The sequence below is a fragment of the Cherax quadricarinatus genome, chromosome 87, assembly GCF_038502225.1.
Source record: "Cherax quadricarinatus isolate ZL_2023a chromosome 87, ASM3850222v1, whole genome shotgun sequence".
Classification (NCBI taxonomy): Eukaryota; Metazoa; Arthropoda; class Malacostraca; order Decapoda; family Parastacidae; genus Cherax; species Cherax quadricarinatus.
In genome coordinates, this window is record NC_091378.1 from 2,724,825 (window position 1) to 2,740,594 (window position 15,770).

The window sequence follows — 15,770 nt, forward strand, 5'->3', positions numbered from 1 at the left end:
AAGTGTCAGAGTGGGCACCTGTGACCAGCGGGGTCCCACAGGGGTCAGTCCTAGGACCAGTGCTGTTTCTGGCATTTGTGAACGACATGACGGAAGGAATAGACTCTGAGGTGTCCCTGTTTGCAGATGACGTGGAGTTGATGAGAAGAATTCACTCGATCGAAGACCAGGCAGAACTACAAAGGGATCTGGACAGGCTGCAGACCTGGTCCAGTAATTGGCTCCTGGAGTTCAATCCCACCAAGTGCAAAGAAGACCGCAGACGGAGTACAGTCTAGGGGGCCAGAGACTACAAACCTCACTTAAGGAAAAAGATCTTGGGGTGAGTATAACACCAGGCACATCTCCTGAAGCGCACATCAACCAAATAACGGCTGCAGCATATGGGCGCCTAGCAAATCTCAGAACAGCATTCCTACACCTTAATAAGGAATCGTTCAGGACCCTGTACACCGTGTACGTTAGGCCCATATTGAAGTATGCGGCACCAGTTTGGAACCCACACCTAGCCAAACACGTAAAGAAACTAGAGAAAGTGCAAAGGTTTGCAACAAGACTAGTCCCAGAGCTAAGAGGTATGTCCTACGAGGAGAGGTTAAGGGAAATCAACCTGACGACACTGGAGGACAGGAGAGATAGGGGGGACATGATAACGACATACAAAATACTGAGAGGAATTGACAAGGTGGACAAAGACAGGATGTTCCAGAGATTGGACACAGTAACAAGGGGACACAGTTGGAAGTTGAAGACACAGATGAATCACAGGGATGTTAGGAAGTATTTCTTCAGCCACAGAGTAGTCAGTAAGTGGAATAGTTTGGGAAGCGATGTAGTGGAGGCAGGATAAATACATAGCTTTAAGAAAAGGTATGATAAAGCTCACGGCTCAGGGAGAGTGACCTAGTAGCAATCAGTGAAGAGGCGGGGCTAGGAGCTCGGACTCGACCCCTGCAACCTCAACTAGGTGAGTACACACACACACACACACACACACACACACACACACACACACACACACACACACACACACACCCACACACACACACACACACACACACACACACACACACACACACACACACACACACACACACACACACACACACACACACACACACCCACACACACACACACACACAGGTGAAGACAGAACTCAAAACACAGGTTTAAAAACACAGAACTCAAGACACAGGTTTAAAAACACAGGTTTAATGACACAGGTTTTAAAGACAGGTTTAAAGACAGGTTTCAAATACACAGAACTCAAGACACAGGTTTAAAGACACAGGTTTCAAATACACAGAACTCAAGACACAGGTTTAAAGACACAGGTTTCAAATACACAGAACTCAAGACACAGGTTTAAAGACACAGGTTCCAAATACACAGAACTCAAGACACAGGTCTAAAGACACAGGTTTAAAGAGACAGTACCCACCTGTACACAGTATCCCAGCCTCTCCAGTATGGTAGTGAAGGAAGGTCTCTCATCAGGTATGGGATGCCAACACTGTGTCATGATGCGGTAGACAGGTCCTGGACAGTTGGTCGGGGGTTCCAGGCGACCTCCGTTCGTCACCAGCTGCATCACTTCCTGGTTGCCCCGACCTGGGTACGGCATGTACCCCAAAGACATGACTTCCCATAGCAATACCCCAAAGGACCTGTGGGAGACACAAGAAGAGAAGTGTGTGAGAGAGAGAGAGAGAGAGAGAGAGAGAGAGAGAGAGAGAGAGAGAGAGAGAGATGGCTGTACCTCTTGTGGTTTAAGAGGTGTTGTTTTCAGCATCATTACCATGTTACCATGAAGGAAGGTGTTAAGATATAGCTCCTGGACCGACACTGCCTCTTTCTCGTTATCTCTTTCACTCTTAGGAAGGAAACTCTAGCCGTGATATAGCTGATGGCTGCCCGTCTTGTGGTGTAATAAGTGCTGTTTTCAACGCCATTATCATGGCACCCTGAATAAAGGTGTTGAGAGATAGCTCCTGGACTGACACTGCCTCTCTCTCTCTCTCTCTCTCTCTCTCTCTCTCTCTCTCTCTCGGAGCCAGCAGACGCTCCTGGTATATGCTAAGTTTTGACTGGCTTGTTTGTACGTGTCTGTAGTTGGAGTGGCTTGTTGGTGGTTTGTTGCACATCCTTACAGTGGCTTGACAGAAGCTGTCATCTGCTGTCAGCATCATGATGAAAGCCTGTCTGCCTTTCCTCCTCCCTCCCTTGTCTGCCTGTCTGCCCCTTTGTTTGTCTGCCTGTCTGCTTGTTTGCCTGTCTTTCTGTCTGCATGAGAGAGCAGAGGATTTGCCAGCATGAGTAGGGATGCTTAAGCCAGGTCAGGCTGGCTTAATTGTATTGTCTTGACGATGTGATCTCTCTCTCTCTCTCTCTCTTACTTGTTAGTAATGGTAACTCCCTGATTTATTCACAGCAAACACACACACACACACACACACACACACACACACACACACACACACACACACACACACACACACACACACACACAAACACACACACACACACACACACACATGCACACACACACACACACACACACACACACACACACACACACACACACACACACACACACACACACACACACACACACACACACACACACACACACTACTACTACTACTACTATTAAAATTAAAATAATAATAACAACATCAACAATAATAATAATAATAATAATAATAATAATAATAATAATAATAATAATAAAAATAACGATAATAATAAAAATAATAACGATAATAAAACAACAACAACAACAGCAATAATAATAATAATAATAATATTAATAATAATAATAATAATAATAATAATAATAATAATAATAATAATAATAATAATAATAATAACAATAATAACGTACCAGATGTCAGTCTTGGATGTGAAGATGCCGTCCAGGAAGGCTTCCGGTGGCATCCACTTGACAGGAAGCATAGCCTTACCTCCTTTCCTGTAGTAGTCGTTTCTGTCAAGCAGAGAATAGTTGTCGGTTAGTGGTAGTTGTGGTAGTGGTGGTTGGTGGAAGTAGTAGTAGTGGTGGTTGTTAGTAGTAGTAGTAATGATGGTAGTGGTGGGTGTTAGTAGTAGTAGTGGTAGTGGTGGTGGTGGTGGTGGTGGTAGTGATGGTGGTAGTGGTGGTGGTGGTTGTGGTGGTAGTAGTGGTGGTAGTGGTGGTGGTAGTGGTGGTGGTAGTGGTGGTGGTAGTGGTGGTTGGTAGTAGTAGCAGTAGTGGTGAATGCTAGTTATAGTAGTGGTGATAGTGATGGTTGTTATTGTGATGTAGTTCAGCTGGGCTTGTGAGGTCTCTAGGGAGACCTAATTATATGGTCACACCTTGCCTTGGCAAACGTCTGTCAGCCACGCCTTTTCGGCTTAAGACCGAGGTCTTTTGTTCTGGATGGCGTCAGACCTCGGCGTCAGGTCGTAACACGTGGTGCACACCCCATTGTGGGGGGGGGGTGCTTGGACCTCCATATAAGCCCAAGGAAAAGCTGAGCAGGGAGACTTCGAGCGGAGCTGCTGCTGTGTGCAGAGCTCTGAGCAGAGAGACTTCGAGCAGAGCTGCTGCTGGGGTGCAAGTCTGCTGAAGTCTCTGGAGGAGACTGTTGGAGACATTGGGCAGAGTACTGGCTTGGAGCAGTACTCGTGCTGTGTAGGTCTTGGGACCTGTGGCTTAGTTCCTGTGGTGAACTGCCCTCTGAACTATATTGTAAGTTATATTCATTTTGGTCAAGTTGATTGTATTCCCTGTCTCACTGCTTATGTGTACCATCCCATTTATCTAAACACAATAATGTACTCCTGTTCCCAAATATATTGTTGTACAAGGACTTAATAATAAACTGTGTTTGAGTGGAATAGTAATATTCACTGCCCCCGTTATTTACTCATTTATTCATTCATTTTTATTTCAAGTAGTGAGAGGGTGAGTAGTGTGGTGGGTAGAGTAATGAGAGGTGAAGGTGTAGTCACCAGTGACCTCACATTACCTACCTCTCACCGATAATCACTCGACTCAGACTCTCCTGCCTTACTCCCCTAACTCCGTTATTCCCCGATTATCCGTACGTTCCATTACCCCCCGACATGACATTATTAGTAGTAGCGGTGGTTGGTTGGTAATAGTAGTAGTAGTAGTAGTGTTGGTTGGTGGTAGTAGTAGTGGTGGTGGTGGTTGGTAGCAGCAGTAGTGATGGTAGTGGTGATTATTACTAGTAGCAGCGGAAGTATTAGTCTGGTGACTGAGATCTTTCCCTGGCTTGCTTGTCTATGAGCCATGATTTAAAGACTAACAGCTTAATGGATAGTATTGAAATCTGCATTTAAGACCTCAGAACACAGAAGGGATTGTGTGTGTGCTTACCTATATGTGGCTGCAGGGGTCAAGTCACAGCTCCTGTGTGGGTGTGTTAATGGAGACAGAGCACTTTAGCTTATGTCCTTCCCTGGCAGTGAAGTGTATATTGTGGAGAGAAAGAGAAAGAGAGAGAGAGAGAGAGAGAGAGAGAGAGAGAGAGAGAGAGAGAGAGAGAGAGAGAGAGAGAGAGAGAGGATGAGGGAGAAGGCGAGGGAGAATAGAAGAGAGGGAGAAGACAAAGGCAGGAGTGCAATAACGAGGCAGCAACAAGGGATGATCAGCAAGGGTTGCAAGAATCTCGACCACTCAGGTGATGACGCCGGCCCAGCCAAATTGCAACCAGGCCAGACAGCCTCTCATCTACACGATTTCCAGGCCATCCCTCATTATCTGATAGGTGATGGGCGTGATGGTGGGTGATGGGTGGTAAACGTAGGCCTCTAGCCAGTCAAATAGGCCTAACAAATTCCTCCCAAAAGAGCCTAAAAATCTCTCCTATCAATCTCCTCCTCCTCGCATCATCACCGTCATCACATCAGTAATGACACAGGTCATCTCAATAATTGCCCTCATTAAGGCTTTTAAAATTAACTCTACACCTCTATTGTTAGCTTAGCTTAGAATGTTAGCTTAGAATGTTAGTTTACAATGTTAGTTTGGAACGTTAGGTTAGAATGCTAGAATGTGAATTTAGATCTAGTTCAAATCTGCATTTACCGATTTGTGTTTGTGAGGGTCGAATCACAGCCCCTGGCCTCGTCTACTTGCTGATCGCTACTAGTGTGTGTGTGTGTGTGTGTGTGTGTGTGTGTGTGTGTGTGTGTGTGTGTGTGTGTACTCACCTATTTGTACTCACCTATTTGTGGCTGCAGGGGTCGAGTCATAGCTCCTGGCCCCGCCTCTTCACTGATTGCTACTAGGTCCTCTCTCTCCCTGCTCCATGAGCTTTATCATACCTCGCCTTAAAACTATGTATGGTTCCCGCCTCCACTACTCTTTCTAGGCTATTCCACGGCTTGACTACTCTATGACTAAAGAAATACTTCCTAACATCCCTTTGATTCATCTGAGTCTTCAACTTCCAATTGTGACCTCTTGTGTCTGTGTCCCATCTCTGGAACATCCCGCCTTTGTCCACCTCGTCTATTCCGCACAGTATTTTATATGTCGTTATCATGTCTCCCCTGACCCTCCTGGCCTCCAGTGTCGTCAGGCCGATTTCCCTCAACCTTTCTTCGTAGGATAATCCCCGTAGCTCTGGGACTAGTCTTGATGCAAACCTTTGCACTTTCTCTAATTTCTTGACCTGCTTGACTAGGTGTGGATTCCAAACTGGTGCTGCATACTCCAGTATGGGCCTGACGTAAATGGTATACAGAGTCTTGAACGAATCCTTACTGAGGTATCGGAAAGCTATCCGTAGGTTTGCCAGGCGCCCGTATGCTGCAGCAGTTATCTGATTGATGTGCGCCTCAGGAGATATGCTCGGTGTTATACTCACCCCCAGATCTTTTTCCTTGAGTGAGGTTTGCAGACTTTGGCCATCTAAACTATATTGTGTCTGCGGTCTTCTTTGCCCTTCCCCAATCTTCATGACTTTGCATTTGGCAGGGTTAAACTCAAGGAGCCAGTTGCTGGACCAGGCTTGTAGCCTGTCCAGGTCTCTTTGTAGTCCTGCCTGATCCTCATCCGATTTGATTCTTCTCATTAACTTCACATCATCCGCAAACAAGGACACTTCTGAGTCTACCCCTTCCGTTATGTCATTCACATATACCAAGAACAGCACAGGTCCTAGGACTGACCCCTGTGGAACCCCGCTTGTCACAGGCGCCCACTCTGACACCTCGTCACGTACCATGACTCGTTGTTGCCTCCCTGTCAGGTATTCTCTGATCCATTGCAGTGCCTTTCCTGTTATGTGTGCCTGATCCTCTAGCTTTTGCAGTAACCTCTTGTGAGGAACTGTGTCGAAGGCCTTCTTGCAGTCCAAAAAAATGCAGTCGATCCACCCCTCTCTCTCTTGTCTTACTTCTGTCACCTTGTCATAAAACTCTAGTAGGTTTGTGACACAGGATTTTCCCTCCCTGAAACCATGCTGGTTGTCAGTTATACACTTGTTTCTTTCCAGGTGCTCCACCACTCCCCTCCTGATGATCTTCTCCTTGACCTTGCATACTATACACGTTAGTGATACAGGTCTGTAGTTTAGTGCCTCATGTCTGTCTCCCTTTTTAAAAATTGGGACTACATTTGCCATCTTCCATACCTCGGGGAGTTGCCCAGTTTCAAATGATGTGTTGAAGATCTTTATTAATGGTACACACAATATCTCTGCTCCCTCTTTAAGGACCCACGGAGAGATGTTGTCTGGTCCCACCGCCTTTGAGGTGTCAAGTTCGCATAGCAGCTTCTTCACCTCCTCCTTGGTTATATGTACCTCATCCAGCACTTGCTGGTGTACCCCTCTGCTCTGATTTCCTGGAGTCCTACTGGTTTCCACTGTAAATACTTCTTTAAATCTTGTGTTGAGCTCCTGACATACCTCCCTGTCGTTTCTTGTGAATTCTCCATCACCCTTCCTCAGTCTGATTACCTGGTCCTTGACTGTTGTTTTCCTCCTGATGTGGCTGTACAACAGCTTCGGGTCAGTCTTGACTTTCGATGCTATGTCATTTTCGTATTGCCGCTGAGCCTCCCTTCTTATCTGTGCATATTCGTTTCTGGCTCTTCGGCTAATCTCTTTATTTTCCTGAGTTCTCTGTCTTCTGTACCTTTTCCATTCTCTAGTACACCTAGTTTTTGCCTCCCTACACCTTTGGGTGAACCAAGGACTCGTTCTGTTCTTCCCATTATTTCTGTTTCCCTTGGGAATAAAGCTCTCCTCTGCCTCCTTGCATTTTGTTGCCACATAGTCCATCATTTCTTTTACTGGTTTTCCTGTCAGTTCCCTCTCCCACTGAATGTCTTGAAAGAAGTTCCTCAAGCCTGAGTAGTTCCCCCTTTTGTATTTTGTTTTTTCCCACCCTATTCCTCCTGCTCTCTCCACTTGGAGCTCAACTATGTAGTCAAAGCACAGAACTACATGATCACTAGCTCCCAGAGGCCTTTCATACATGATATCCTCGATGACAGAACTACTCAAGGTGAATACAAGGCCCAGTCTTGCTGGTTCATCCTCTCCTCTCTCTCTGGTAGTATCTCTAACATGTTGATGCATGAGGTTTTCCAGTACCACATCCATCATCTTGGCTCTCCATGTTTCGGGACCCCCATGGGGCTCCATGTTTTCCCAGTCAATCTCCTTGTGATTGAAATCGCCCATAACTAGTAACTTTGCTCCCCCCATGTGTGCTCTCCTGGCCAGCTCGGCTAGTGCGTCGACCATTGCTCTGTTGCTGTCATCGTATTCTTCTCTTGGCCTACTGCAGTTCTGTGGTGGGTTGTACATTACTGCAATTATCACCTTATGTCCCTCAGACTGGATTGTTCCTACTAAGTAGTCCCTTTCGCCCGTGCCATCCATTCCTTCCATTTTCTCAAACCCCCACTGATTTTTAATGAGCAGTGCAACTCCTCCTCCCCCCCTCTACTCCCTCTGTCTTTCCTGAGGATTTGATATCCGGATGGAAAGATTGAATCTGTTATTATTCTGGTGAGTTTTGTGTCTGTGAGTGCTGTTATGTCTGGGGATGTCTCCTTGATTCTTTCATGCCACTCCTCGTACTTATTTGTTATTCCATCTGCATTTGTATACCACACCTTCAACTTCTTTTCTAAGATTGTGGTCTGGGAGGTGTATTGGGGTTGGGGAAGGGGGAGACCTGATAAGGAACTATGGGTGGTTGCTGTGGGGGTGGAGTTTGTAATGCAGTGGGTGGGGGCAGTGGATGTGGCATGGGTGTTTTGGTTTAGAGTGTTTGGTTGCACTGGGGATGACCTGGTTGGGAGGCTTCTATAGGAAGTTGTGAGGGAGGCTGTATTTGATCTTCCTGTGTCTGGGATCTCCTGTCTGTCTTCTCCATCCCCTCTCTTTCCTCCTTTCGCCTCTGTACCATCTCTCTCAGTTTCTGCCTTTCTGCTTGTGTTCTGTCGCGGTCGAGATACACCTTCCTGTATGCCGGCATGTCCCTTAATCTTTCTTTCTCCTGCAGGATCCTGTTCCGAGTCGATTCTGCCTTGAAGGTCACTTTCACTGGCTGGGTTCTTTTTTTTACAAACCCCCCTATTCTCCGAAAATTTTCCAGCTGGGTCATGTCGTCTTCTCTTATTGCTTTCATGATACTTTCAATTGCTTTTTTTCCCCTTGTTTTCTTGCTTCGTATGTTTCCCCTTCAACTTCCTGGAGCCCATACACAAAGACTGACCTCATCCTTTGATTCTCCCACTGCATATCCCTTTGTATCCCCTCATTCAATTTGATTTCCTCCATTGCAGCTTTCCTTTCTTCAGTTTCACTAGCTGATGTACTTGGGCTCAGTGGCCTGTCATTTTACCTTCTTGGCTTTCCCTGGGCTCTGCTGTGGTCTGTTAGGGCCTCCACATATAGCTTAGCTCTTTCATTTACTACAGTCTCCATTGATTGAGCTTCTACATGCAGTTTTGCTCCTTCTTTCCCTACAGTCCCCTTATTTGTGACTGAGGTAGCAGTCTCTGTTGTCAATCCCAAAATGTTCTTTAGTTCTTTAGGCTGTTTCAGATTTTTTCAGTTCCTCTTCTAAACTCTGTATCCTGGCCTCTGCTGCTTTGACTTGCACCTCCCACTTCCTGCTTTCCATGTCTATCCTCTCTTCCATTCTCATGCTAAGTTCTTCTAGTTTCTTTTCCCATTCATGTTCCCTTTTTGTGAGCTCTGCTGCCCAATCTTCCTTTGCAGTTTCCTCCTCCTGTCCCTTGGTTTTTCTTGTTGCTCTCTGGCAACCCATTTTTGTTTTATCCTGATTGCTTCAGAGTGGGAAACCTATGTAATTCTGTATGTTAGGCTAGTATTGTGTATGTCAGAGTGTGGGGGGGGGAGGTAGAGGAGGAACTGTGGCTATGTGGGAGAGTAGTGGGGAGGGGGAGTGGGAAGGAGGGAGAAGCAAGTGGGTGAGTGGGAGAGGGAGAGGGGGAAGGAGGGAGAGGTGGGGAGGGGGAGGGTGAAAGAGGGAGGGGAGGGATCAGGTGAAGGAGTGAGATGTCGGTGGGGGAGGGGGGAGTGTATGTGTGAGTCTGGCAATGTGTGTGTGTGTTGTGTATGTTGTGAGTGTGTGTGTGTGTGTGTGTGTGTGTTGTGTGTCTGTGTGTGTGTGTTGTGTGTGTGTTGTGTGTGTGTTGTGTGTGTGTGTTGTGTGTGTGTGTGTGTGTGTGTGTGTGTTGTGTGTGTGTTGTGTGTGTGTTGTGTGTGTGTGTGTGTGTGTGTGTGTGTGTGTGTGTGTGTGTGTGTGTGTGTGTGTGTGTGTGTGTGTGTGTGTGTGTGTGTGTGTGTGTGTGTGTGTGTGTGTGTGTGTGTGTGTGTCAGTGGTCCTTGACTGGCCGCAACTTCTTGTGACCTGACCCCCACCCTCCTGGGACTTGACCCCACCTACTTGCAATGTTGCCCTTAAAAGCTGTGTGTGTATGTGTGTATACGTGTGTGTTCGTGTGTATGGGGGAGGTATGAGGGGGAGATACTGTTAATACATACCAGTAATTCTGGATTATAAAACGTGGAAATTGCTACTAGGGTCTAAAGCTTCTATAAGTGTCTGCCCTTGTGTGTGTGTGTGAGGGAGGGATGGTTGGGGGGGTAGATGGTGTGGTTTAAAGATCCGTTATACCTCTCTGTTCCAACTGTCTTTCCTAGAAATGCTACTCTCTCCACTTATTGCCCTTTCTGGATTTAAGTATCAATTATTGCTGGTTATTATCCTATTCCTTGTTCACGTTGAGAGAGGACTTCCTAGTTTACTAAGTATTCTTACTACTAATAACTACTGTAATAGCTTCAAGGAGTGAGTGACCAGTATCTAACAGTGATGCAAGGCCAGAACAAGCCTGCAACATGCAAACCACAAAATAGGTGAGTGATACTTGCACTGGCAAAGGTCGTGACAAGTTGCCAGATGCTGATGACGAAGTCGTCGTACGTAGGCCTTAAATCCCTATTGTGGAGATCCTTCACCCGTGTTGATTATAACCACGTGTGTGTGTGTGTGTGTGTGTGTGTGTGTGTGTGTGTGTGTGTGTGTGTGTGTGTGTGTGTGTGTGTGTGTGTGTGTGTGTGTGTGTGTGTGCGCATGTGTGTGTTTCCAGTGTAGATATCCCTGGCCACACACATGTAGACATCCCTGCCACACTCCCATGTATACGTATATCCCTAGCCACAATCACCTGTAGATATCCCTGGCCACTAACGCCTGTAGATATCCCTGGTCACTAACACCTACAGATATCTCTGGCCACACTCACCTGTAGATATCCCTGGCCACAGTAAGACCTATAGATATTCCTGGCTACACTAAGACCTGTAGATATCCCTGGCTACAATCACCTGTAGATATCCCTGGCCACACTCACATGTAGATATCCCTGCCACACTCACATGTAGATATCCCTAGTCACAATTAACTGTAGATATCCCTGGTCACTAACGCCTGTAGATATCCCTGGCCACTAACACCTATAGATATCCCTGGCCACACTCACAAGCAGATATCCCTGGCCACACTTACAAGCAGATATCCCTGGCCACACTCACCTGTAAATATCCCTGGCCACACTGACCTGTAGATATCCCTGGCCACACTGACCTGTAGATATCCCTGGCCACGCTAACACCTGTAGATATCCCTGACCACTCTCACCTGTAGATATCCCTGGCCACACTCACCTGTAGATATCCCTGGCCACACTGACCTGCAGATATCCCTGGCCACGCTAACACCTGTAGATATCCCTGACCACTCTCACATGTAGATATCGCTGGCCACACTGACCTGTAGATATCCCTAGTCACACTAACACCTGCAAATATACCTGGCCACACTAACACCTGTAGATATACCTGGCCACACTAACACCTGTAGATATCCCTGGCCATACTAACACCTGTAGATATCCCTGGCCACACTAACACCTGTAAATATCCCTGGCCACACTAACATCTGTAGATATCCCTGACCACACTAACATATGTAGATATCCCTGGCCACATTAACACCTCTAAATATCCCTGGCCACACTAATGCCTATAGATATCACTGGCCACACTAACACCTGTAGATATCCCTGGCCATACTCACCTGTAGATATCCGTGGCCACGCTAACACCGGTAGATATTACTGTCCATTCTCACATGTAGATATCCCTGGCCACACTCACCTGTAGATATCCCTAGTCACACTAACAACTGTAAATGTCCCAGGCCACACTAACACCTGTAGATATCCCTGGTCACACTAACACCTGTAGATATCCCTTGCCACAGTAACACCTGTAAATATCCCTGGCCACACTAACACCTGTAGATATCCCTGGCCACACTAACACCTGTAGATATCCCTTGCCACATTAACACCTGCAGATATCCCTGGCCACACTAACACCTGTAGATATCCCTGGCCACACTAGCACCTGTAGATATCCTTGGCCATACTCACCTGTAAATATCCCTGGCCACACTAACACCTGTAGATATCCCTTGCCACACTAACACCTTTAGATATCCCTGGCCATACTCACTTGTAAATATCCCTGGCCACACTACCACCTGTAGATATCCCTGGCCATACTCACCTGTAAATATCCCTGGCCACAATAACACTTGTAGATATCCCTGGCCATACTCTCCTGTAGATATCCCTGGCCACACTAACACCTGTAGATATCCATGGCCACACTAACTCCTGTGGATATCCCTGGCCATACTCACCTGTAAATATCCCTCGCCACACTAACACCTGTAGATATCCCTGGCCATACTCACCTGTAAATATTCCTGACCACAGTAGCACCTGTAGATATCCCTGACCAAACTCACCTGTAGATATCTCTGGCCACACTAACACCTGTAGATATCCCTGGCCATACTCACCTGTAAATATCCCTGCCAACACTAACACCTGTAGATATCCGTGGCCATACTCACCTGTAAATATCCTTGGCCACTCTAGCACCTGTAGATATCCCTGGCCATACTCACCTGTAGTTATCTCTGGCCACACTAACACCTGTAGACATCCCTAGCCATACTCACCTGTAAATATCCCTGATCACACTACCACCTGTAGATATCCCTGGCCGTACTCACCTGTAAATATCCCTGGCTACATTAACACCTGTAGATATCCCTGGTCATACTCACCTGTAAATACCCCTGGCCACAATAACACGTGTAGATATCCCTGGCCATACTCACCTGTAAATATCCCTGGCCACACTAACACCTGTAGATGTCCCTGGCCACACTAACACCTATAGTTATCCCTGGCCACACTAACACCTGTAGATATCCCTGGCCATACTCACCTGTAGATATCCCTGGCCACACTAACACCTGTAGATATCCCTGGCTATACTCACCTGTAAATATCCCTGGCCACAATAACACCTGTAGATATCCCTGGCCATACTCACCTGTAAATATACCTGGCCACACTAACACCTGTAGATGTCCCTGGCCATACTCACCTATAGTTATCCCTGGCCACATTAACACCTGTAAATATCCCTGGCCATACTCACCTGTAAATATCCCTGGCCACACTAACACCTGTAGGTATCCCTGGCTATACTCACCTGTAGATATCTCTGGCCACACTAACACCTGTAAATATCCCTGGCCACACTCACCTGTAAATATTCCTGGCCACACTAACACCTGTAGATATTCCTGGCTATACTCACCTGTAGATATCCCTGGCCACAGTAACACCTGTAGATATACCTGGCCATACTCACCTGCAAATATCCCTGGCCACACTAATACCTGTAAATATCCCTGGCCACACTAACACCTGTAGATATTCCTGGCCATACTCACCAGTAAGTATCCCTGACCACACTAACACCTGTAGATATCCATGGCCACACTAACTCCTGTAGGTACCCCTGGCCATACTCACCTGTAGATATCCCTGGCCATACCAAAGTCTGCTATCTTCACTACTCTTCCTGGACCTTTGGTAGTCAACAAACAATTCCTGGCCGCTATATCTCTGTGGATAAAATGTTTCTCTTCCAGATATTCACAGCCCTTGGCCACATCCATGGCGCAAGTCAGCAGGTCCCTCATCGTCAGCGCTGACGGCCGATCCTGACGATGGGAAAGACAGGCGTGTGTCAGCCAAAGTGACATGCGATACGTCGAGTCTAAATTTCTGTTGGTCTGATTTGGGTATAGTTGAATGTTAACAAGTTAACAGATGTTATGCTACTTGCTATGTTCACCTAGCAGTAAATAGGTACCTGGGTGTTAGTTTCCTTACATCTGCTTGCTCTGTTCACCTAGCAGTAAATAGGTACCTGAGTGTTAGTTTCCTTGCACCTGCTTGCTCTGTTCACCTAGCAGTAAATAGGTACCTGAGTGTTAGATTCCTTGCACCTGCTTGTTATGTTCACCTAGCAGTAAATAGGCACCCGAGTGTTAGTTTCCTTGCACCTGCTTGCTATGTTCACCTAGCAGTAAATAGGTACCTGGGTGTTAGTTTCCTTTCCTATTAATAATAATAATAATAATAATAATAATAATAATAATCATAATAACAACAATAATAATAATAATAATAATAATAATAATAATAATAATAATAATAATAATAATAATAATAATAATAAACACGCTAGATAACAGGGATATCTTGCTACTCCTACTTACACTTTGGTCACACTTCACAGACACGCACATGCATATATATATATATACATACATCTAGGTTTTTCTCCTTTTTCTAAATAGTTCTTGTTCCTCTTTATTTCTTCTATTGTCCATGGGGAAGTGGAAAAGAATCTTTCCTCCGTAAGCCATGCGTGTCGTATGAGGCGACTAAAATGCCGGGAGCAATGGGCTAGTAACCCCTTCTCCTGTAGACATTTACTAAAAAAGAGAAGAAGAAAAACTTGATAAAACTGGGATGCTTAAATGTGCGTGGATGTAGTGCAGATGACAAGAAACAGATGATGTTATGAATGAAAAGAAGTTGGATGTCCTGGCCCTAAGTGAAACAAAGCTGAAGGGGGTAGGGGAGTTTCGGTGGGGGGAAATAAATGGGATTAAATCTGGAGTATCTGAGAGAGTTAGAGCAAAGGAAGGGATAGCAGTAATGTTGAATGATCAGTTATGGAAGGAGAAAAGAGAATATGAATGTGTAAATTCAAGAATTATGTGGATTAAAGTAAAGGTTGGATGCGAGAAGTGGGTCATAATAAGCGTGTATGCACCTGGAGAAGAGAGGAATGCAGAGGAGAGAGATTTTGGGAGATGTTAAGTGAATGTATAGGAGCCTTTGAACCAAGTGAGAGAGTAATTGTGGTAGGGGACCTGAATGCTAAAGTAGGAGAAACTTTTAGAGAGGGTGTGGTAGGTAAGTTTGGGGTGCCAGGTGTAAATGATAATGGGAGCCCTTTGATTGAACTTTGTATAGAAAGGGGTTTAGTTATAGGTAATACATATTTTAAGAAAAAGAGGATAAATAATTATACAAGATATGATGTAGGGCGAAATGACAATAGTTTGTTGGATTATGTATTGGTAGATAAAAGACTGTTGAGTAGACTTCAGGATGTACATGTTTATAGAGGGGCCACAGATATATCAGATCACTTTCTAGTTGTAGCTACACTGAGAGTAAAAGGTAGATGGGATACAAGGAGAATAGAAGCATCAGGGAAGAGAGAGGTGAAGGTTTATAAACTAAAAGAGGAGGCAGTTAGGGAAAGATATAAACAGCTATTGGAGGATAGATGGGCTAATGAGAGCATAGGCAATGGGGTCGAAGAGGTATGGGGTAGGTTTAAAAATGTAGTGTTAGAGTGTTCAGCAGAAGTTTGTGGTTACAGGAAAGTGGGTGCGGGAGGGAAGAGGAGCGATTGGTGGAATGATGATGTGAAGAGAGTAGTAAGGGAGAAAAAGTTAGCATATGAGAAGTTTTTACAAAGTAGAAGTGATGCAAGGAGGGAAGAGTATATGGAGAAAAAGAGAGAGGTTAAGAGAGTGGTGAAGCAATGTAAAAAGAGAGCAAATGAGAGAGTGGGTGAGATGTTATCAACAAATTTTGTTGAAAATAAGAAAAAGTTTTGGAGTGAGATTAACAAGTTAAGAAAGCCTAGAGAACAAATGGATTTGTCAGTTAAAAATAGGAGAGGAGAGTTATTAAATGGAGAGTTAGAGGTATTGGGAAGATGGAGGGAATATTTTGAGGAATTGTTAAATGT

The 15,770-nt window shown here is 45.5% G+C and overlaps 1 protein-coding gene across 1 annotated transcript in view; it reads right to left on the bottom strand.

The window, feature by feature from the left end:
* Window positions 1-15,770, bottom strand: part of LOC128703840 (ALK tyrosine kinase receptor) — a gene marked incomplete at its 5' end in the record, with an annotated part of 55,693 nt that overhangs the window by 6,491 nt on the left and 33,432 nt on the right. Inside the window, 3 exon segments of the mRNA XM_070103729.1 lie at window positions 1,442-1,667; window positions 2,885-2,986; window positions 13,463-13,653. Of these exon segments, the coding sequence (XP_069959830.1) occupies window positions 1,442-1,667; window positions 2,885-2,986; window positions 13,463-13,653 (519 nt within the window).